This window comes from Pavona decussata, unplaced genomic scaffold (genome assembly GCF_977016875.1).
Source record: "Pavona decussata unplaced genomic scaffold, jaPavDecu1.1 SCAFFOLD_180, whole genome shotgun sequence".
NCBI lineage: Eukaryota > Metazoa > Cnidaria > Anthozoa > Scleractinia > Agariciidae > Pavona > Pavona decussata.
In genome coordinates, this window is record NW_028145590.1 from 2,509,134 (window position 1) to 2,533,674 (window position 24,541).

At 36.8% G+C, this 24,541-nt stretch overlaps 1 protein-coding gene and 3 long non-coding RNA genes across 5 annotated transcripts in view; all 4 read left to right on the forward strand.

Moving 5' to 3' along the window:
* Window positions 1-24,541, forward strand: part of LOC146463243 (uncharacterized) — a 90,289-nt gene that overhangs the window by 23,931 nt on the left and 41,817 nt on the right. The window contains exons 8-9 of the mRNA XM_085084823.1: window positions 5,673-5,718; window positions 6,116-6,163. Of these exons, the coding sequence (XP_084940949.1) occupies window positions 5,673-5,718; window positions 6,116-6,163 (94 nt within the window). The remainder of the gene's footprint in view (window positions 1-5,672; window positions 5,719-6,115; window positions 6,164-24,541) is intronic.
* LOC146463246 (uncharacterized) lies at window positions 718-4,162 on the forward strand. Of its 2 annotated transcripts, none has more exons than XR_014856971.1 (4): window positions 718-809; window positions 2,371-2,432; window positions 2,577-2,638; window positions 3,190-4,162. It is a non-coding gene; the product is annotated as an uncharacterized LOC146463246 (long non-coding RNA). The 2 variants fall into 2 exon arrangements; XR_014856972.1 differs by having other exon boundaries at window positions 2,580-2,638.
* Window positions 7,508-8,052, forward strand: LOC146463247 (uncharacterized). Its single transcript, XR_014856977.1, has 3 exons — window positions 7,508-7,556; window positions 7,680-7,728; window positions 8,016-8,052. It is a non-coding gene; the product is annotated as an uncharacterized LOC146463247 (long non-coding RNA).
* On the forward strand, window positions 9,040-11,845 carry LOC146463248 (uncharacterized). Its single transcript, XR_014856970.1, has 6 exons — window positions 9,040-9,119; window positions 9,860-9,891; window positions 10,071-10,116; window positions 10,479-10,507; window positions 10,879-10,921; window positions 11,472-11,845. It is a non-coding gene; the product is annotated as an uncharacterized LOC146463248 (long non-coding RNA).

Consider the following 24,541-nt stretch of genomic DNA (forward strand, 5'->3'; position numbering starts at 1 on the left):
AAAAATACATCTACACCGATTATTAACAGTTGGTCCGCTCAAGTCTTTGTTCTTTAAAGTGCGCTGCGAAAGTGCACTGCGGTTGGGCAGGTTACTAACGTCTTCATCGACCACCTTTTCAAAAAAGTCGGGTTGACATGTATTTTAACAAAAATGACGGAGGCCAATTTCTCCGTCAAATGAAAACAAAAATCTGTTCTCGTCGTCTTTACCCGGCATGCGTTGTATAACAAACGCTTTAAAAAAAATCTCCGTAACACGCCTTCATTTTGTGTGCACTCTTCGAAGGCAAGGCGTGGGCGCTATACTCTTAGTTTTACCTTCGGATTCAAATAAATCGCTTGGTTACATGACTCGACAATCCTCACTTGAGAAGACCATTTTGAAAGACATTATTTACGAAATAAAAAGGTAGAAACAACAGGAAAAACCGCAACACTGCGGCACTCTGGGTGAAATTTCACTTGGTATAAGAAAGCTTAGACAAACTTTATTTTGTTGAAATGTAATTTTCCCCGAACTTACGTTGACCTGTGTTGACGTGAACGTTAATACAGTTGTTTCATCTGGGTTATATAAGCTCTTTATGCTTTGTTTCCTCAATCAAAAAGCTGCTGACCAAAACGAATGCTATTGCGCACTAGCAAACAGACTTGGCGCGCGCATTTATAATTATGCTACGTCATAAAGGTTAATTTACTCAGAGTTTTCGGAAAACTTTTTGAAAAAGCTACTCAGCGATTTAAAGCGTGACTATCAAAAAAGAGATAAGTGAAAAGCTAAGAAAATGGCCTCTGGCCGTCCATCAGGTTAGTAAGCACACCTTAAGTAGTCATATGTTAAAGGCTTCTCAATTTTAAGTATTGATTTCGCGATTTTCCTCGATCGCAGACTTTCCGGAAGCGAATTCAGATCCTGCCGGAGGAAAAAGGACTTCGCCCTGCACTTTTTGCTGCAATGTTCGCCAACCTACAGTTGCCGAACATAACATTTCCGAAGCAATTGATCCTAGGGCGTTAATTGAGAATTTTAAAATACAGTAGGGACGCAATGTGTTCAGGAGTTATTTTGTGATAAACAAAGTAGAACTCCACCGCTGCAAAATTCGTTTTTGATTCCAATTCAATACATCAGATAACTTTCATGTGTTTTTAAAGAAAGACCGAAAAAGAACTTTAAACGGTATATTTTATGGAGTGGGACACAATCATTTATAGAAGATTCAAACAGTGTTTAGTTGTATTTAATTGTTTATTTTTAACGCCTGCTATGGTTACGCTAGATGTTGAAAAATCCTTTTATTACGTCATTCCAAGAATGCTTAGAACTTTAGAAGAGTCGCGCGCATCGAATCCCAAATGTCATTAAGATTGACGTCATAACGGAGATTTACTCAGAAGTTTTCGGAAAATGTTAATAAAAGCAACGCAGTAAATAAAAACACTAATCTCGTACCCAGATGTTTGTCTTCAGAGAAAACATTTTGGTAAAATCGATCATGTTCTCCAATCTGACTGGTCAATGAAAATAGCACGATGCAAGTCGGGTCTTGTCGCGTCAGCCATTTTCGCGCCACTTTTCAGACCTTTGCTTTGCACGCGCGCAGATACAAGCCTTACAAAAAAAATCTATTATGACACTTCTGTCTTTCTGTAGAAGCGTTTTGCTGTATTGAGTTAAACAACTGCTACATCTTCTTACTAACGTATACTTTTTATAGTGACTGCAGTAAAATTTTTGTTTGGTAATCTGATGCGTGCTAACTATTACGGGTAAAACAGCGCGCACACATTGGGTAACATTGTCAACAAAACTTTAGTGGCGGCTTTCTCCTTTCCCAGAAACTTGACAGCATGTATTTCCTTTTCTGAATACGGTACATAAAACTTTACCAACGTTTATAGCGACAAACTGTTCTTGAAAATCCATTATGGGCATTTCGTGGAAACTGAACAAGATAAACGAATTTTTACCGGGATTCGCTTCTAAAAAATCTCGAAGGCTTTTCAAGTCCGAGAAGTATTTTTCAAATGTGCTTTGAAACAACTGATGGAAGCTTCTGGGTCAAATATGTCCGACGTTTTATCCATCTTGAAAAATTTCGACGTTGTCGTTTTCCAAATTAATAAAATCGATTTTTAATAAACAAAATTGTGCAGGTAAATGTTTTTTGGGGAAAAAATATTTTCGGCAGTTTTGAGAAACGCTAGTCAGTATTGGTCTTCCAAGAGCGAGAAGACCTGGGTATGAAATCGAATATTTCGAGTCGATATCGATCTACAGTCGGTATCGTTTGCTCATTACAGTTAAGAAAACTTAGAAGAGTCCATTGTGCCACCCTAAAATCAATAAAATCTGCTTTTATTTTAGTTCGAAGAAATACTTTCTTTGAGATGGAAAAAAAGTTAGATTACCAGGAACGAGAGAATGAGGTACGTACATTGTAATGTTATAAATAGAAAAATATAAAATGAAGAAATAATTTAATATTTCTTCTTCTTTATTCTCAATGAATTGGTCATTTATATAATTATTTATATATTAATTAACTTTTTTTTTTTTCATTTTTGATTTAGAAGTTAAAGGAGAAGTTAAGGTTAAAGGAAGAAAAATTGAGAATGGTGACCATGGAAACAGAGTAGGAGATTGCTGTTTCAATAATTTATTGTAATTAAAAGTCATTTTAATAACATTTTTTGTATCCGTCGGACAGACCAGGTAACTACCAAAATGTTTAAATTAAAATTCAAAATAAAAGTTTTGTTTTTGTATTTGAACGTTCACCTTCTCGTCGCCCGGGACAGAACCGGTAGCATCTGACAGTCACAAGTCACTTCCTTGCCCCCTCCAAACGTTTACTTAGTGCACGAATGAGAGCAGCCAATCAGGTGTTTTGGAGGAACAAAGACAAATGTCAGCTTTCCTATGGGTTAATTTCAATCTGTGTGCCGATTAAACGGGCCGAGTTGGCAAAATCTGACACACAGTGATAAAAAATCGGCCCTATTTTTAAAATCTGCGACAGTGCTACAAATTTTCCCTCTGCTCGTCTGTTTTACTCGTCAAGTAAGCTCTTAGTAACTCTAATGAAAAATAAGAATAATTATTTCCGTACGAAGTGCTTCTTTACTCGAAGGACAGGAAGTAACCGTCATTTAATGTCCTTTATACTTTTAAATTTCGTTGCAGCATGCATTACAAGCGGTTGACTGCAGCCAAGAAAAAAATTCAGGTCGGAAAAGAGAAGGGCTAGGTTTGTAATTTAGATAAATAAGAAGCTTGATTTTTTCCTCATAAAAAAAATATACAAACGATGGGGGCTGGTAGAATGGTGTGAACTGGGTAAAATGGAAGAAATAATGAAATTAGGAGATGAAAAATGGGCGAAACAACAAACTGGAGAGAGAACGGTAAGAAAACGAAAAGCAGGGGTAACTAAGGGATAAAAGAGGGAACAGGGGTAAGAGGAAGAACGGAGGGATACAGAAAGGGACAGAGGAAGGGGGGAAACTGGAAGGAGTGAGAATAAGAGAGACAAACAGAACTGGGGAAAAGAGGTCGAAACAAGAATAAAAGAGAGGGCAGGGCGATAAAATATTTAACCGAAGAACCAGGGAACCACTGGGATATTGTGTGTACATGGGAAAAGATGCATAGGGTGGGGCCAATTAAATAGGTGGAGGAGGAGGTTTGAGGTGGGGTGCAACAAAAAACAGTGACTGGGAATCAAGGATGTGAATAGGGTATTGGGTTATTAGTTGGGGGGAGTCATGTGGGAAGGAGGACGAGGTTGTGGGAGATAAGGGGTTAGAAACAAAGAAGGGGATCGTATGGAAAGACGAAAAAGAGATTGCAGTTGAGAACAAAATGAAAAGAGACAATGAGACAGTGGTTGAGGGATAGTGAAGTATAAAAGGACTCAGAAGATTAGGAATGAGAACAGGGCCAAAATTGGCGTACAGTAGGGAGGGGGAAGGGGGGTTAGGGCAAACACCGTTTGTGAGTTAATGAAAGATGGGCTCAGGAACTTTTTAGTCAATTTGAAAGTGTTGGGAATGAAATCGAGACATTATCCCTTCAGGTCACTTGTTTATAACTGCATCGATCTATGATCTGTAAACAGGCTGATTTAAAGCTGCTACAAGAAAGAAACACCGACCTCCACGGGTGAGTGTTCGCTGCAATAATACAACAAAGTAAAGAAATTCAATCTGATAATTGAGAGAGATATAATCAGAGAGATATAACAGGCTAGGACGAGACCGGTTATGGTGTTTTATTTTTCATTGAAAAATTTAACAGTGTTATTGTATTACTTTAAAGTATCACGAGAATTTGATGTCATTTGAAAACCCCAAACGTTTGCCTGTCAACAGAAACAAGAAAACAATTGTCTAGTTTTGTTATAAATTATCACCCCAGTGGAACAAAACTGTCAATTAGTGCCTCTATTCAGAGACAGAGTAGGCCGGTATAAATTGAAACTTGAAAAAAATTAGGCTAATTTATTTTTCAAGTTCTCGCATTTTTGATTCCCAAATGCGCTAGAATAGATCAAGAGATGTTCCTTTTAAGAATTGAGTTGACTTCTTTCCTCTCGTTGTTCTAGAATTATTTTGTAGCTAAGTTAAGGTCTTTTTTCACCATTTTTAAGAAAAGAGGTCAAAAACACCATGACACTTCCCCTTTAATTTGTGTTTCTTTCTAGGACACTTCATGAGCTGAAAGTTGAAAGAAACAATATTGATCAAGAAGAGGTAATTTCCCTAAATTCAACAGCAGAACTGAAGGCCCTCGGTCTCGATTCAATTAAAACGATACAAGAGTATTCATGTCTTTATCACGACCATCACCATTAGGGACAAAGTAAATGTTGTCATCGTCTTCATGGTCATATTAATCATGATTAGCAAATTATTTCATTGCCATCTTAATCATCGTCATTGTCACCCGTCATCACTACCTGACCAAATTGAAACATCATCATCATCATCATCATTATTATCATTAATACTACTGGAGGTCCATAAAGGTTTTGAAATTGTCAGAACTTACTACATCACTTTTAAGTCCTACTTGATTGCAGGACGACAATGAACTATAAAAGCATATATACCTTTTGTATGTTGCTGTCTTCCTGCAATAAAGAAGGGGTTAGAGAGAGATCACGATAGGAGACCAGTTATGGTTGGTTATTTTTCAATGAAAAATGTAAAAGTGCTACTGTATTGCGTTGTGCTTCTTTCTGGGAAAGTACACGATCTGATCACTTGATCAGAAAGTCATCGCCGTCATTTCATCACCATCATCATCATCATCATCATCTTAAGTTATATTCACACATAATTGACAAAACGTATTATATTAAAAAAAAAAAAAAAAACAACTTTCTTTTACCCTTCGGAGGTGTTTATAGCAAAAGTTCTAGTAAACTCAACTCTATGTTAATTGGAAGTTTTACGTATACATGGCATTATTACTCTGAACTATAAACTCTCTGATTAGTTTTATTTTTTTGTGTTACACGTTCAACCATTGTACCTTTTGGAATGATTGCAACAAAACTAGAACAAATTTTCCAAACCTCACAAAATGTTTATTTTAACAATCAGTTTAATATTTCTTGAAATTAAAATCGTCTTCTTAAATTATACACTTCTGTTTTTCCGCAGCGACATTGAGATTTTGGTCCAAAAAGTTGAAGAAAAGAAGCAAGAGGTACCTGATGATGTCATTTACGCTAAAATTAACTGTTTTATTTTCTTAGTTTAAGTTTCACGTGTAATCTTATTGAAACAAATTTAGCTCAAGAAGTTCTCCCGAGAATAAACCAAATGGTTCAGTGTTGATCAGATTAGTTATGATGTTGATCCAAAACATTAAACGTTGGAAACGCGTTCTCATACATTCCATATCTCAAAGTGCTGGTCAATCAGCAGACTAATAGTATTTGCACAGAGTTTATAAACGTATTAAAAAAAAAAAAACATGCCTCAATGCTTATATACAAACAGACGTCTTCTGAGACTGGTTTTACGATAGTCATTTTAGAATAATTCTAAAGCAGATTGGCACATTGTTTATTGATCATTTTTTTTTTTTTATTTTAACATAGAAGGAAAAGCGAAAGGCCTCTTCATATGAAGTGACCGAAAGTTTCCAGGTAAAAAGTTCACACTTTCCATAGACCCTTCACTACATCACTAAACTCGTCCATCCAGTACTTTCTGACCCCAAAGCTATTGTTCCTTTTTTTCTTATTTTCTATTTTACTCGATCAACAGACCGTCCTGGAAACGAGACAGCAGATGGAGAGGTAAATATATTGAACAACAACTCATTTTCTCTGGTTAATTTTATATCTCGATTTGCGCTACTTATGAGTGATTACAAAACTTAACGTTCCATAGTAGGGCTTGTTAATAATCTCAATTGAAAAGACGAAATGGTAACCTTGTTAGGAGCATGGGGAATGACCTCAGGTTGAAATCTCGAAAACGGATTCGTGCTGATATTGTCAATACTGTTAGAAGCTTGTATCACTTGCAGGAATTGCTGTATTGATTCTCTTTTTTTCTTCTCTTCTCTCTCTCTCTTCTTTTTCTTATATCTGTTTTTAAGATTGCCTGAGTAATAGTTTATCGACAGCCATTACCTAAAACGTTATGCTTATACTTTTCTTTCTGTTTTCCGTATAGTGAACTAAAACAAATAAAAAGTGAAGGAAAGAGCTGCAAAGAGCAGGTGGGTTTATAAAAACTAAAACGGAAATAAGTTCCTTGCACTTAGAAATCACGTGACCCACATCTCCAAAATTGCAAAGTTACGTATAAATGCAAGAGGTCTGTTAATAAGTGGTCGCGTTTTGCTGGAGAATGTGGAGCTTTGACGCTTGAACCTTTATCTAAAGTTCATATTTAAATGCAACATTAAGCCGTGAAGAGGGAAATTTTTTTACTGAAGTTATCCACTCAGTGCCATGCTTATCTATTGATGCATTAACTGGCTCGTTGATTGATTGATTGATTGATTGATTGATTGCTTGATTGATTGCTTAATTGATTCATTGACTCACTGAATGAATGATAGGTTGCTTCCTAGTTTGGGATGATTGATTGGTTCATTGATAGGCTGCTTGACTGATTGATTGATTGCTTGCTTGATTGATTGATAGGTTGCTTGATTGATTGATTGATTGATTGATAGTCTGCTTGATTGATTGAGTTATTGATTGATAGGTTGCTTGATTGTTTGATTGAATGCTTGATTGAGTGATTGATTGATTGATTGATTGATTGATATGTTGCTTAATTGATTGATTGATAGGCTCCTTGATTGATTGATTGATTTATTATTTGCTTGATTGATTGATTGATCGATTGATCGATTGATCGATTGATCGATTGATCGATCGATCGATCGATCGATCGATCGGTCGATTGATTGATTGATTGTTTGTTTGTTTGTTCGAATGATTGGTTTGATCACATTTCATTTCTTCTTATTTAGGTCTCCAAAGTGCAAAAAGGACTTGATCATCACGAAGAGATAAAATAGTGAGTGGATTTTTTTTGTATGTGATTTCATCTGACCAAACGATTGCATTGGTCTCACTGCTCTTTTGAATGCCAGTGATCCTAAAGTTTATGGACGAATAAGCTTGATTTTTTTCTGTTTAGGGAACAATTGGATGTGAACAGCGAGCTTCAAAAAGAGAATGACCAGTTTGTAAGTCTCATTTTAACTTATATGACCTTTAATTATTTTACTACATGAGATACCACAATCGTTCCAAATCTTAGGACTGAGATATCGCGTAGAAAGAAAACTATAAATGTGTTAAGATCAGCGATGTTGAGAACACCAAGCGCGACGATTTAAAGAAAGTGCAAACGTTGAAGTAGAAAAATAGTTACACACTTGTGTAGCAGACAGCAAATGTTCTGGTTAAAGTTCTTCGGAGAACAAGTTTCGCCTTCACTGTTTTCAGTGCTTTCCTGTTAAATTTTTTTTAGACTGCGGCCTTGGATGAAGAGAACAGGAGAGTGGAGGTACCTTACTATGGCTACGCTAGATGTTGAATAAACGGCTGAGTAAATGCATAAAAAATCAGACAACTCCTAGACCTCAAACTAAAGGAACACCATTTCCGTATTTCTGCGATGAATAAGTTTTGAATTTGGTAGATTGAAAGAAGAACAAAATGAAAAAAAAAAAAAGGAAAAAAACAAGCAAAGAAGAAAACAAAAACAACGACAAATAAAAAATGATTATTCCCAAAATATAGCCGTAAGCTGTCAAAAAGTCATTTGTTTTGACACATATATACTGTAAAATTCCGAAAATAAGTCCCGGGGCTTATATTTTTCAAAGGACCTTTTTGAGGGGCTTCTTTCTGGAAGGGGCTTACATTCGGAGGGGCTTATTATAGGACGTATTTTTGCGTTCCAGATTTGGGGGTTTTATACGGAGGGTCTTATTTTCGGAATTTTACGGTATGCTATGATATTGCTGTACCACGCTTCCACGCTTAGAAGGGAAGTGAAAACCCATGGGTAACTCGCTCGCAGACACAGTTTACCCGCGCCTTAGGCCAGTTTCTTGTAGCTGTTTCGAGTTCTGATTGGCTCATCAGGTTGCAAACGATTGTTATGATTGATTGAAAGAATTAAATAGGTTTCTATTTAACGAAACTAAACTGAAGACCACCTTATGTTCTGATGAATTTCTTCAGTCTCGGAGCATGTACCTTCTTTTAATGTCATTTTCTTGATTCTAAAACCAGCAACCACCCTAAAAATCGAGGGACTTGTTTTGATCGAAAACTACACAGACTATATGAACACGGAAAACATTTTTCTTCTGTTACCTACAACTGTCAAAGAGAAGCCCGCATGAAATCTTTCTTACATGGTTAAAACAATTATTCAAACTGACTTATTTTTTTTCTACATTTTGTAGGTATTGAAAGCACAAATGAAAAGGTAAATGGAAGATTGGCGAAATTTTAAAATCCTCTTTCACTCTTTTCGTGTAAATGTAAGGTATGCTTAAATACTTGTGTTTGTCTTTATAGTGAGATGGCAGAAATGCTCAACAAAATGGAGAACATGCATAAGGTATTGAAACTATGAAAGCGTCTGGTTTTGGTCACGTCGCCAGGAATTGGGAAAATGCAGCATTTTCTTGTTTAAGGTTCATTCGTGGATAGGTCCAGCCTAGTTTCCAAGCCTTAACGCTGTCAATACAGGAAGCGAGCTGAGTTACAGGCATGGGTTCAAAATGTGACGTCAACTTTAGTAGTAAGTCTTAGATAACGCGTCGACGAAGAATGGAATCCAGGATCAGATGGGGCATAGCTTTGTCTGGATTGAGCTACACAAAATGGATGGGTACGGGATTTCAGGAATGTAGGAATGTGATGTCCGGGTAAATGGATTAAATTAGTGGATACAATGTACCATTGTCGACGGATAAATTTGTTAAGAATAATATTAAAAACAATGAAGTACGAAACAGTGATTAATCAGCGCCGCGCCAAAGTGGAATCTGGCTTTAGCGGCGCGAGGCGGCACAAAGTTATGAGTGGTATTTAAAATTTTCTATTGCTTGATATAAAACCCGTGCTAAAAAGCACATAGTTGCTTTGCCACAACAGCAACCGAAAGATGAATCATGGCCTTGCTACTTAGGTATTCTCTTGCTGTCCAATCTAAAATCACCAACTCGTCTGTGATCCACGAACTGCTATTGTCAAGAAGGATGGTGAAGACTTTTGAGGCCTAGAAGGGGGCCATTATGAGTGAAAAGTATTCTTCTCATAAATTATTTGTTTGTTTGTTTGTTTTTATTTTCGCAGTTACTTTCTCTGGAAATAGATGAACTTATCAGGTGAAAACAATCTTTTCATGCTTCAAACCCATTAGCTTGATCTTGTTTTAATCACAACTTCGCGGTTATTTTAAACATCCCTGCACAAACTGAAAAAGAATTTTTAATTAAGGACGCGAACACTCTATGGAAAGAAAATAATTAATACATTTATACCATAATTATTATTTTCAATTAAGGGATGGCTCAAGAAAGGCTGAGGAGTTCGCCGTTTGGCGTCAACAGGTGAGAAAGAAAGAAAGAAAGAAATGTTACTTCAACAAACCTCGTTGTTGTTTTGAATTTTCAGATTTTGACTCGAAATAAGAAATTCAGTGAGTACTGGGGAAGACGTGGCAAAGGTCATATATCCTGAAGTTATTTCACAGCAAACGTACTATTAGATACTTGAAACAAACACAAAATGCGAGGCAATCGATTAATTTTTGTAATCCCTTATTTGATGGCTTAGCAACACAGGCCCAAAGCCGTATTAACCCTGATTTCAAAAGGTCCCTTGCGAGTCATTATGAAAAGCGCAATTTTAATTAAGGATCAGTAATCCTTGCTCGTCAAGGTTATTAGTTTAACTGCTATTTTCTTTTCAGGCTGTAAAGGAAATCTCAACCAAAGATAGGTACGTTCAACAAAGTAGAAGATCTAGCTAGCTAAACTATTGCATCAATGCCACAACGATCATTTTTGAAGCTGCAGTGACTGTAGCGAAGTGAGAGAGCTGGCTTAGCTAAGCAAAACTTGTTGCCCTTTGTGTACTGATTCCACCAGCTCACTGGAAGGAATGATGAAGACCAGTCATACTTGATTAGATTTCAGTTTGTGACTAGTTGGGGTTGGATTACACTGCAATTCTCACTGCATAATAAATATTATAATTAAAGAGGTAAGGATTACCAAACACAAGAGACTGAAGGATTTTTAATACTAGTTTGAAATGCTTTCGTGGACAATCTGAGTAAGATCGTTTTTTTTCTTTTTTCTCTCTTACAGTGAACTGACACAACTTAAAACAGTTCTTGAACCTCTGCAGGAAGTAAGTATTAAGAATACATTCATTCATCAGTAATATGTAAACTAAATCACGCGAAAAGCTAAGAAACTAAAACCACAAGTACGATACAAAAGTCCGCTGCACTGAGCAATCTTTGTATCTAACGACCGAATCAAAATATTTTATGGTTATACCAAAACAAAACAAAAAAAAAAAAAAAATAGAGATTCTGGACTAAGTGAGAGTCTTCCTCATTCTATATTATAAGTAATTTTTGAATGACAATTAAGACTTCTGAAGAAAGAGGATAACATAATCGCCAGTCTTCTGCTACAACTGGGTTCGACACCACCCTCCCACAGTGATTCTACACTGCCCCAACACTACCCTGTATAGGATCTGAATTTCCACTGCCCAAAGCCAAACGCCGGATAACAAGAAAGCTAATTGCCAGAGGAACGTGCAATACCAAATATTGCTTGCTCATGTTCGATATTCTGAACACAGATGTCTGCAAACGGAGTAAATTGAAATTAGAGTAGTTTTCTTCTAATAAGATGTATGAATTAATGACATGTTATCTCGTTACCAGTTTCCAACAAGAAAGAAATCCAGGAAATCCAGAAGAGTTTTCAGAATGCTATGCAGTCTGTTTTGCTACCGCCGTTAAAATAAGAAACCTTATTTTTTATCAGAGTGTAAATAATCTGCTGTTTTGTAAATTAAATACTGTACATTTTTTCTACTTCAAACTGACGTGAACAATTTGCCTTCTCGTTTTAACGGACGGAAAGAAAAAGTGCACTTGTTTTATTATGTGTTTAAATAAATATTCGTTTTGACAGTTTGAGCTGGATTTCAATGTTTAACCTTTCGTAAATACTAAAAGATAGTCTTTTTCTGAACTGAACCTGCAGTGCTTTTCAGAAATGAGACAGATTGTCGGCGTTTCAGGAGGAATGTGAGGCAGGGTGGTAAGAAGTGTCTAGAACAAAAACTAGCAAAAAACAGCGAGGGAAACGGAGTGGAACGGGTTGGACAGCGGGGGAGAGGGAGGGTTCACGGTCTATCCAGTCCAGAAAGATGGGTTGGAGAAGAGGGAGGGGGTCGGGAAGTGTCCACTATCCAGTATCACGCGCATAAAATAACGCAAGGTTGATCATTGATCTGCGTGATTTCCCTGTAGAATGAAAAGAAACAAAGTGGAGCAAGTCACTTCCTGCGAGCAGAGCTGAGGCGAGTCTTAATTACCTGCCTTTAGCTCTCTCAGGGGACAAGCAGGATAATGTCCGGCTCTCTAGTGGCTATGACGTTTGTGTGCTTCGTGTCATTGCACCAAACAATAAATTTGGGCTTCCGTGCAAACGTTATTAACCATTTAAAGTTCTTCCTCTTTTTTGAAGTGCGAAACTTTATTGTGCATTAAGGCAAAGTCAAAGTTTCTATCAGCTGCTATATGTAACTGCTAAATGTTATTCAGTCTGTTTGAAAACCAACTCTGTGAAGCTGGATTTAGTACCGTTGAGCAAAACATCTGCAAAACCAGTATGTTAACCAAAATGTTTCTCTTCAGATGGCCAAGCATAATGACGGTTACCCACTAGTGTGTCAGTTTAAGGAAAATTCTAACATTGTGTATCTATTAATGCTATGGCATTTGAAAGCGGACTGTGATGTTCGATTATTACGAAAATCTATCTTTAAGAAATTAAATTGTGATTCTCTTAAGAAAGTCGTTCTTAGGTCCAGCCCCTACAGCTAGTAAGAAACATCTTGTATGGCGTCGTATTCTTCTCACAATGCGGTATCGATTTACGTGAGCAAATAATGAAAAGTGATTCTTTGAAAAAACGTCCGACAAAAAGAGATTAGTTTTTAGAAAAAAGATATGTATCAGTTGCTAGAGTTTCGTGTCTAACCATAGTTAATTGAGGGACTGGTTATGAAACTTTGCCATGAAAACAATAGCGCTGCAGTTTATGCTGGAAGGGCTGCGACCGTGCACAATCCTTTGTTTTTACGTTCACACCACAGTTGAATATCTTAGCAGGAACGTTTCTATTGGTCAGTTGCTCCAACACATTTCATAATCTATTGTAGTTTGTGCACGGTCAAGGCCAAAAACGCTAACAAAAACATATAACAAAGGAGTTTGTCAAGCTTCATAACCATTGCCTTTTATTAACTATGGTCTAACCTAATAAGGAAATTATGTTTTAAACAAGAAGTTCCTATGCAAATGGCAAGACCCTCCTTCGTTTCACACCTGGGCGTGACTGATATAAATTTAGACGCCGTCGCCGCCGCCGTCGACGCAGTCGTGGCAAGTTGTTGACTGAAACTTCCTCTGAAAAAAAAAGAATGAACAAATAAATAAATAAACAAACATGCCTGAAAAAAACACCATTATATCACCACAACAATATATAAGATATCAAGTTCTAATTTGTTTAAAGGGGTTTATTCTGAAACCTAAGCCAATCTCATCGATAAGGGTCGAAGAAAGAGACATGCTGTTTACGCTCTGATGGATGACTGCCAATTGAAAGTGAGAATGACCTGGGCAGGCCCCTTTTACACCGGAACTTCCTGTTTTCGGTATTTTTTTATTTATTTGCCATGGAGGTTCAAAAGTGGTCAACAAACTTGATTTTAACTGGTTTATACTGGACAGTAGTCAGCTTTTGGTGCAACTTCAATGGCTCTTGGTGATACTCTAAGCGGAACCGCTGAAGTCACTAACACATAAAGAGAAAAATAGCAAAATGTCTGTCAATGAAAAACACTAAGAAATTATGTCGCATAAATTATCCCGAGTATTTCGTGCAAAAACCAATCAGAGTTGATTCTTGTGGCTTTACCTTTACGTTAGGAAACGAATACTAATTTTATTTTTCCAAGTTTAAGTATAACTTGTAACCTTGTATTATTTAGCCTCTTGTTGAATTTTGTATTGTAATTTTATTGTATTTTAGACATAATTTTTGGAGTCAAGCTGGCATTATTCACGTTATCAAGAAACGAGGTGATGAGTAGCTAAACTTTATTATAGCCCAATCAAGTGGAAAAAATGGTTTCTCTTAGAAATATATCAGGCGTTTTCGAGGTAGGCTTTGCACATCGTTTCATAAACTCCACTGATTAAGTTTTTGCAAGCTTCGTTTGCTGGTGAATATGCAGTGGGGCTGTTGCAAGGCTTAAACATTTAAACAAACCTGGTATGAGATTATTATTTTGTACTTCTCTGTTATTTGTCTGTTACCATTCCAGTAAAATTTCAGTCCACGGAGATCACTGTTAGTAAGAAAGATGATCTACTGAAGGCAGCCCGCAAAGATTCATAGAGCTCTTGCATTTGATCAGAGTCCATGGTTGAAAAAGTATATCGATTTCAACACACAGAAACGAACAGAGGCAAAGAACGCTTTTGAGAAAGACTTTTTCAAACTGATGAACAATTCAGTCTTTGGAAAGACTATGGAGAATCTGAGAAAGCGAGAGGATATCAAACTTGTGGTCGACAAAGAAAAATTATTGAAATTGACGAGTAAACCGACTTTTGTGAGCAGCAAAATATTCGATGAGAATTTGGTAGCTGTTCACAAAATCAAGAAAACTTTGCTTTTGAACAGACCAGCTTATGTTGGGATGTGTATTTTGGATCTATCGAAAACACGGATGTATGACTTCAGTTATGATTATATCAAACGCAGATATGGTGACAAAGCTCGGTTATTGTTTACAGACACCAACAGTCTAACATATGAAATTGAAGCAGATGATGTCGATCAAGATTTTTGGAAAGACAGACATCTTTTCGATAACAGTGATTACCCAAAGAGCAGCTCCTTTTTCGATAACGAGAACAAGAAAGTCATTGGCAAATTCAAGGATGAGGCAGCAGGTATTCCTATTACAGAATTCGTCGGTTTGAGATCTAAAATGTACTCTTACATGAAAGGCAATGATCAAGGCAGTCGCACAGCAAAAGGAGTAAAGCAACGATTGCGGCATGATAATTACAAAGACGTTCTGTTCAACAAGAAACAGATGCGTCATACGATGAGGACAATCAAAAGTGAAAAACATCAACTCGGAAGCTATGAGCTTAACAAAACATCGCTCAGTTGCTTTGATGACAAAAGATATATTTATGAAAACGGTGTAACGAGTTACGCTTAAGGTCATAAGAATATTCTTGAATGATTCAAAAGTAGCAACAATATATTTAATGACGCCGCCAACGCATACGATTAAATATAATATGATTTTCATGTGACACAGACGTGTAAACAATAGACCGTTCACGTGGAAAACAAAAGATTACATTCCACACCTCTCTAACAATATCAAATGCTGAAGGTAAACACAAAATCTATTTTCAACTTAGCTGGTTGTTAGGGAGGAGTGGAATGTAATGACGTCACGTTGTAATAAAAGTTGAGTGCTCGTAAAATAACTTCATAACTGATAATGAGCAGTATGGAGTAGTTAGATGCAGGTCAAACGTGACAACGTTTCACCTCAATGAACACGTATGCTAATTCTTCATAACCTGCATCCGGTTATGAATTAATTAAGATTGAAAAATAGCAGTAATATACTTGATGGTGCCAACGCACTCGATTAAATCATAGATTTAATAGGTAATTTTTCATCGGCGAATGTCTCTAATTTAAACAGGTGCGCTGGTGTTGTTGAATGCGCAGTTGATGATGGTCATTGAAGATGTCAATTTAATGGGTGATTTTTAAACGGTAAACGTCCATAGTTTAAACAGGTGTGCTGGTTTGCAGTGATGATGGTCATTGAAGATGTCAATTTAATGGGTGATTTTTTAACGGTAAGTGTCCATAGTTTAAACAGGTGTGCTGGTACTGTCATTTATATAACTACTAGCTTGATCGTAGTTTGGCGTTGATCGACTTATAGGGAAAAATGCCAGACTTGTTCAGCCGCTTGACTTAAGCTTTAATACCTTGTTGTCACAGTGGCCGAGCTTTACCTTCAAGAACTTGCTTTAATTTTTTTTTACTCTTGGTCTCTAATTATGGAATATTTGTAACCTTGCATTCTTTAGGTAACGTTCAATTGCAGTGCGAAGACTGTCATGCTCGTTTAGTCTTTCCCGCCTTTTTTACACACTGTTGCGTGAAATCCTCGAGAATTTTGTTGAGTGCCTCCAGTTCATTCTTGGTTTTCACGTGACGTCACCAAATTCTAGAATTAAAAACTGGGAGGCCTACAAAATTTTTGCCTTCATTCAAGGAAAGATTACCTAAAAATATGTCTGTTCACAATTTCTTAGCTCGATGTCGTGCTTCCTTTTGAAAATAGAACAGTTTCAATTTTCGAGTTTCCATCGTGCGTGACATCAGGAGGACGGCCGTGACAGAGCTTTTCCGTATCTTAAAAATGACTCTTCGGGTGATTTTCAGCATTCTAAACAATTTAAGTTTGAGGAGAAATATAAATCTAAACATTCGAAAATTCACAAAGGCAAACAAACATCTTTTCTGGCAAAAGTGACCTCCCGATGTTTTTTCCTATTTCCGGCCGCCATGTTTGTGCCCCTCAGAGGGACACAAACATGGCGTCTCCATACTAAGCTCTATAAATTTATGTGGAACATTTTGTCAAATAACTCGAGTACGGAATGCCGCACAGACCTGACACTTGCACAGATGCCTTATTTATTTATCCTCTATACCATGTCAATTTCTTGACTTCATTCATGGAATGGTTTCGATTTTTTTTTTTTCAATGGCGTGACAGTGAAAACCGAGAATAGTTTTCAATGTTTTGGTCGTAGCTCTTTTGTGCTGTCCAAGACCTCCAAACTCTTAACCAGTGTGTTTGTGCTTTGTTTAGTTTCTTTGCATTTTCCTTTAATTAAAATGCTGTTACTCTCTTCAAACCTGTTCGCCATTTTGTTTCAAGATAGCCGATTTGCAAATTGCATACACTGTAACTGTCAATCCTTTGAATTTAATTCACCTTTTTTGCACTAATTGCAATTTTCTGGACTCAATTTCACATTTCTGCGCTACATTTAGGATAAATTGAGATGCTCTTAACCAATCAGATTGCAGAAATGCTTATATGTATATTACTTGCGTTATTTCCTTCGTTTGTCCGTTTGTTCACTAATTTACTTTAACAATTCCCAGGTGCAAAGCTACTAATTAGAGCCTAGTCCCGCATCCTAGAGAAATAGAGGGATACTGAAATACGACTAACAACGCCGTTGCATCAGACGTCTCTTTTCTGCTTTAAGGAAAGAAAATATGGGATGTCTGTACGCAGACTGTAGCAACTAAAACTTGTTAAAAAAATGTAAATGTGATTCACTGAAATTGGGACAGTTAGTAATCAACTTGAGTAAACACAAATTTGCGCTTAATGAAAATTTTACATGTCTACTAAAATTGATCGAAAGAAGAGGTAATTTGAAGCAGATGAGCGGCATGTTTATAGCAAGATCCCGTCTCGCTAGTTAAAAGCAGTTTTGGAGTCACGTTGGCATTATTCACGTTATCAAGAAACGAGGTGAGAAACGATATTTTATTCTAACTCAATCACGAGGCAAGATGATTTCTATTAGAAATATATCAGGCCCCAGTTGTTCAAAGGCCGGATAACTTTATCCGCTGGATAAGGCACTATTCGGGGTCTAAAATATACTTCACGTTAAACGTTGTCCAAGGTTTTCGTACACTCCTAAACTAGACTGTGGTTAGAGTGTGCATATTCGCTTGTACACGACAAATTACTGAAATCTTTGCACAGATTGAAACTGTTGGATAGTGACTTATCCACTGGATAAAGTTATCCGGCCTTTGAACAACTGGGGCCAGGTCAAAAATTTAAGTTTATTGCTAGTGTCATTTCCTGGTGAATACGCTGTTGGGTGGTTGCAAGGCTGAAACATTCAAACAAACCTGGCATGAGATTATTGCTTAGTGCTTGTCTTCTTACATTCCGGTAAAATTTAAGTTCAAAAATATCACTGCTAGTGAGACCGGAAGATAATCAAAGACGACCACTCAGTTGAGGCGGCGACTTACAGGTAAATGTCGAGAATTAATAAATAGAAGATCAAACACTCGTCCAATAAAAAGGTGACGATTTTGCTCAAATAATGAAATATAAAGTAAGATATAGTAGCGCACATGACACGATTTTGAAACAAAGAATTGTTTTCCTTCTCAACGCGAGTCGAGCCAATAACGTTTCCTTTTATGGTCGGTCGCTAACAACTAAGATACACGGTGACGTGGAAAGCTGGCTCAAATTTTAAGGAAGGGAAGAATATTTTTTTAGAAAAGCAATTGTATAGCTCATCAGTTAAATCATAAGTTAAATCAGTTCTTTTATCGCATATAAAATAACCAAGGCGATGAGGCGATGTTCCTCTTTATCAATGCAAATAGCTAAATGACAAAAGAATTGACAAAAAAGCAAACGTATTTTTAAAGAAGTTTTTTCAAGCACCTTCCATTTTTATTAGTTGCTTGTTTATACTTTAGACACATTTTGGGGAAGTTTGGTGTGACTCGATTGATAGCTGTCCAGTTAATTCCCGCAATTTTTTTTTTTTTTGAAGAAAAATATCCTACAGAAAGATTAAGTTACAAAGGAGTCTGTATACCGGGCACACTTCCAATTTAGTTACAGTCGAACCTCCCTTTGCGACCACCTCTCGTAAGCGACCACCTCTCATAGACGACCACTTTTCCAAAATACCAAAAGTTTCCAAGTCAAATCACTATAGATGGAACCTCTCGTAGGCGACCACCTCTCGTAAGCGACCACCTCCCGTAAGCGACCACTTTTAGAGATGATTGTTTGAAAATTTCAATTGTTTTTAACCTCCCGTAGGCGACCAGTTGACACACAATCTGCTGTTTCTCTCACGGGCGGAAATTGGCTGTAACATATTGGCCACATGATTACAGCGGACGCCGTATTAAAATCTTACAGCCAGAGCTACGTATGGGTACAGCTGATGTTTTAGCACAAAAAATAATATCGTTTTAACACGTTGGATAAGGATTGTCAAGTTTGATAGGAAATTATCTGCACACACGTAACAACTTCATGTGGACAAAACTATTAGGGTTTATGAAATTTATGAAATTTGAATATTTCTGGGACTGTTCAGCTACAGGACTTAAATCTCTAAGAAAACAAGGCATAAAATCATCATCATCCAATTAAACTTAGAGCAACCGTCCTTTCCCACTGTATATTTGTGGTACTGTTCAGCTAAAGGATTGAAATCTTTATGACAGCAAGGCATAAAAGCACCATTATCAAATTAAATCTGAAGCAACCCAGCGTCTTTTCCTAGAGAATCTTTGTGGGACTGTGCACCTGCAGGACTGAAGTCTTCATGAATACAAGGCATTTCATCATCTTTTTATTGACATTCATTGCGAATTGAACGTGGCCATTAAGATTTCTGTAATGACGTCATCCGGCGAAATAGAAAATAGAGCGACGATTTACGATTGATAGCGATGGGATCAAACCCTTTTCGGAAAGAAATTGTGGAAATTAGACGCAGAAAGTAAATGTATTGTTGATACTTTAGAGGACCTACTGTTCAATAAGTTAATGAATATTATGTCAATCTTTTTTCTCTTACAAACCATCATTATCTTAGATTTCAGTTGTATCATTTCCCTGGTTATCTGGTAAATTAGTCTCTTGTTAAATTGTCACCTTTCTTTCTTTTTTTCTTCTATAGTTTCTATAGTATGAATATAATGTTATAATTTGTTATTAGTTGTCACAGCTGTTAATTGTGTGCTTTTCTTATATCAATATATTATTAAATTTTTAGCTTGGATATTGCATTTCTAGCGTTCTGATTGGTTCACTAAATCCCGGTTATCAGCTCATATACCGTAGTTTGACCTTATATGGAAAACGATTGCCCCAGGTGTCGCGAAGCTAAATTTTTTTCAGCGGGTAGCGAAAGTTTCTTCGGAAAAATAAAGGGAAAAAAAAGAAAACGAAGAAATACCAGACAATGCCATCTCAATATAATAAAACAATAAAAGCCACAAAGTTCGATATGACACTATTTAATAGTACGTATCTCTAAAGTTTCTTTTAAAATCTCTAAAATTGCAAGATTTTACGATTTAGATTACATAACATCAACAGCATAATAACCGGTTACCTTCAAAAATTTCAGAATGGTTGCAAATTCTGGCGGTAAGATGTTAGAACCGATCGAGGAAATTTCTCAAGAAGAGCTTTATGCCTGCCTTTATGTTTTAACGCATTTACCAGGACTTCAGGAAAAGTTCATCTATCACGGAAATCCGTACGAGCGGCGGCCATAATGTTCGTTTCCGTCGCTCGGAACCACTCAGCAAAACATTTGCACAAATGTGCACAGCTCCTACGCTTAACGACAAGTTTGAAGTTTAAAAACTTGCACTGAATGCTTGTCTCAGTGAGGTTGTACCTCGTACACTTGGACTTGCCTGCAGTGTTTTAAAACGTCTGCAAGGAATTCAGTTCAGCATAAAAAAGCCGTCCTTGATTCCTTCCTTCGCTCGGCACCACACAGCAAAACATTTGCTCAAATGTGCACAACTATTATGCTTCTCGATCAGCTGGAACTTTAAAAGCACTTGAATGCTTGTCTCAGAAAGGTTGTAACTCGTACATTTAAACGTTTCTTGAATTTGAGATGTCCGACTGTGTCCGATCTTCTTCGCTTTCGATTTTTCATTCAACTCCGTTTGCAAAGAGCTGCGCGTGTCATGTGGTCATCAGACGTTTCGCGCGCTTTGGTCGGAAGTTGCCTAAACGCCCAGTCGTTTTAATTTGAAAGAAACTTTTACTTAAAATAAAATTCAGTAAACTTCAACAGCAATATCCAAACGCGCAGAATTTAATAAAACAATTATTCCATTCGCGCTTGTTGGATATGAGATTAGTTATAGCCAACGAGGCATCTCATATCCAACGCGCGCTCATGCAATAATTGTTAATTATATTCATATATTATAATAACTATTTTAGACTTCCCTAATAGCGTAGTAATTCCTAGTTGTTATATCTATTGCACTTCTTTCTCTGTCCTTGCGTGTGTGTGTTTTCTTTATGTGGGAATTTTTCCTATCTTGCTGACCTGTAATTTATTTTCATTTGATGCTGATGTCAGCTGTCTGCCTGGCTCTGCTAGCCCCTATGGTTATTCCGGGCAGCCAGTAATCTAGTGTTATTTCTAATATTTTTGAAATGAACTTACAATTAAAGATTGCTTTTTTCGTTGTCATTGGCAAAATACCAAAGGAAAAACCTTTCGGAAGCCTTGTGTTTTATCTTTCATGGTTTTAAATCCATGTGTTTATGGCATTGCTATGACCATATATGGAGATTGGCATAGCTTATGTCTTACAAAACATCTGCGAGACATGTGTCAAAGTAAAACAAACCCAATACAAAAAAAAAAAAGGATGAATCCTTGAAATAAACTAATACAAAATATCCACTCTAGGAAATAAAAGATTATTCTTGAATTTTTGGAGTACAAAACGGTTGCTCATCTTTCTTTTTTTTTTTTTAATTTTATTTCTTTCTTATCCTCAGCTTGCAACGAATGAACACAAGGAAAAAGAACATTTTCGTCTATTCAAGCATGGCTGATGGCACTACTGAAGCTTCTTCTGTTCAAGAGCTAAAAAATGCGTGGTTAAAAGTTTTTCTTATTGAACTTCTTGTGATAGCTATAATCAACGCTTTCACTGTCGTCGCGTTTGTAAGAAATCGCCATTTACGCAAGCGCACTACGTATCTGATAATAAACCTGACTGTGGCTGATTTACTGGTGGGAGCAGTGACGGGCCCATTGGTAATATTCGTCCCAGATTTGGATCGTGGACATGGTTTCAACTGGAAAGAATTCATCATTTCAACCTCGAGCCTCACGTTTTCCCTGTCCTCTCTAGTCAATCTTGCGTTAATTTCTTTAGAGCGGTTGCACGCCACACTTTTCCCCTTCAGGCACTGTTTAATTGAGAAATGGCTTTACTTCAAAGTTATTATTGGCAGCTGGATGATAACTTTGTTTCTGGCATTCATGATGTCTGTTCTTGAAGAACTCGATTTACTTTTAATTTTGTATTCTTATGCATGTTACACTTTCCTTACCCTTCTTATCATAACTGTTTCTTATGCTATTATTGTCATAAAAGTCAGAAGTAACCCTCTTCCGCAGCATTTTAGTGCAGTTGCGTCAGAGCGGAAATTGACAGTAACCTTAAGCATAGTTACCGTGGTCTCTATCCTAACAATTCTGCCCTTATCTATCTGGATGACACTTGCACAATACATTTTGAACCACATGTCTCGTGCAGCGTTCCTTCAACTCAACGCAACGGTATCTTTGTTATATTACGCTAATTCCATAGTCAATCCGTTGATATATGCCATACGAATACAAGAGTTTAGGAAAGCGATTAAGGAGCTCAGTTGTAAGAAGACTGAAACGACAAGGGCTGTCCAAGACATTGAACTGTATGCAATGTAGTGCATGAGCACTAAACTCAAACCAACAATGCAAAGAGAAAAAAGTCGACAACTGCATGGTTTAACCTAGTATTAAGGTTAAATTTTCTTGCTTTGTAAGGCTTGTTTTTAACAAGTATTGTAAAGAGTGTTGTTCCTTTCGAATCTCGTTGAAATCAACTGTGCATTGACTTTATTTCATTTTATTTTTGTTGCTGGGAAGGAGGGGGGGGGGGGGTAAAAGTTAAACGTCAAAGTTGCTGAATCTCATGAACTGTAAGATCCTCAAAAAAATCGTTTAAGGAGTTTATTCGACAATCAAAAGGAAGAGCGAATGTTTTATTGAATAAAGAACTATTGACTGTATTGCCTGTGATCTTTCCACTTTAGTTTCCATGTGTAAATCAGAAATCGAAGGAAGATTTCAGTTTTTTGGTTTTGTTTGTTTGTTTTGGTTTTGCTTTACTTTTGTTGAGTTCCTCAGCACTTTTCACCCCCTCCCCCTTCGTCGTAACTTCAAGAGTATTAAAGCTGCAAATGAAACTGAGAGTAGACGTCTTTTAAGGTGATTTCAATTAAAAACAAAAAAGAAATGGGCAATGATGTCAAATGACAAAGAAATTTCATTATCAGTTCTGAGAACTTTGTACAATTCTATTCTATAAGGGCCAACCGGACAAAACAAAGCTGCCTAACCCTGATGGCTGTAAACGGAAAAATTTAGAAAATGTATAACAAATAAAGAAAAGCTGAGTGTACAGCTGGGGCTATATGAAGATAACTTCATGTTTGGTGAGCGCCTTCTACAACAGTTAAGAATAATTTAAAAGTATTACAGGTAATTAAGTAAATTGTTTTAGAAATGCCAAATGAAAAGGTCGGAAATGACAAAATAATCGACTTCAGTTTCTTGAAACAAACAGATGAAAGGTGTCACGCGAATGAATTCGCTTATAGTTTGTGACATTTCTTTCTGCTGTATTTTGGAAACAAAATTACTTGTGAAGGATTGTGTGTTTTTGTGCCCTGACAGATCAGACAGATGTATTATGTCCGTTGGCGGGATCTTTCTCTTTATTGGTAAGGAATTACTGAAAGAAAGCTACGCTCTGTTGAGTCCTCCTTGTTTTGTTTTCGTTTTTTTCCCTTCTATAAATTCTTTTAACTGAATCGACAACCGCAAACAGGAATGCTATTTTGACGGCGTAAGAACGAAAATACTTGGTCACTAACCTTAACGAGAGGTAGGAAAACGCGACACGAGTAAAAAGTGTCGTATTCGGCAAGATTTTGATTGGTCATACTGTTTTTTGTTTTTGTTTTGTTTTTTACTAGTGAGAAAAATCGTACGGCTAACAGAGTGATAGACGATTCTTCTTTCACGCCTTTGTAGTGAGTACATTAATCTGTATTAGGAGTGCGTTCTTTCAGTACGTCGAACACAATAAATACAGTACTGTATACCTGTCCAATTCCTCAATCACGAGTTGACTTCTTCAGGGAATAATTTGACTCACTAAGGAAGAAAACCGTCAAAAGTGAATGATCGTTGAAAAGAAAATTAATTCATCTACCAGCATAGAACACATTCTACTAGAACAGGTACTTACATCTCGTGACGTAGCATGTAACCTCGAAAAGCAAACTTTCTTGATAGAAATCAAATGCTTGAACCCAGAAGTGTTAACAAGCCGCAATAGATATAGGTTTGGATATATTAATGGTGCATATCTTCTTTTACGACATATCTTGTTAACTTAGATTCTTTTGCTTCTTGGAGACGTTTTTCCTTGTAATCTTATATTTAATCCAGTGTTTGGTGGACTTTTGAATTGTAACGGTTTTCTTCTAGAGTAAGTTTATACCCTGAAGAAATCAGCCTCAGCTTCCCTTGACGAAATGGCGGAGAAATCTCCGTTTTACACTGTATCTATAACCCCAGCTGATCAATTAGCCTTTCTTCATTATTGGAACCGGCAATATTAGATTAAGTGGATAAATCCAAGAGGGTAGATGTTCGGACAATTTTGGAATAACAAGGTCTAACAAACAAAGTATTCTGGAAAAAAAAATGTCTTACTAAGCAGCCAGAATAATATTATTTCAATCTAAAAAGGGGTATGTGGGCAA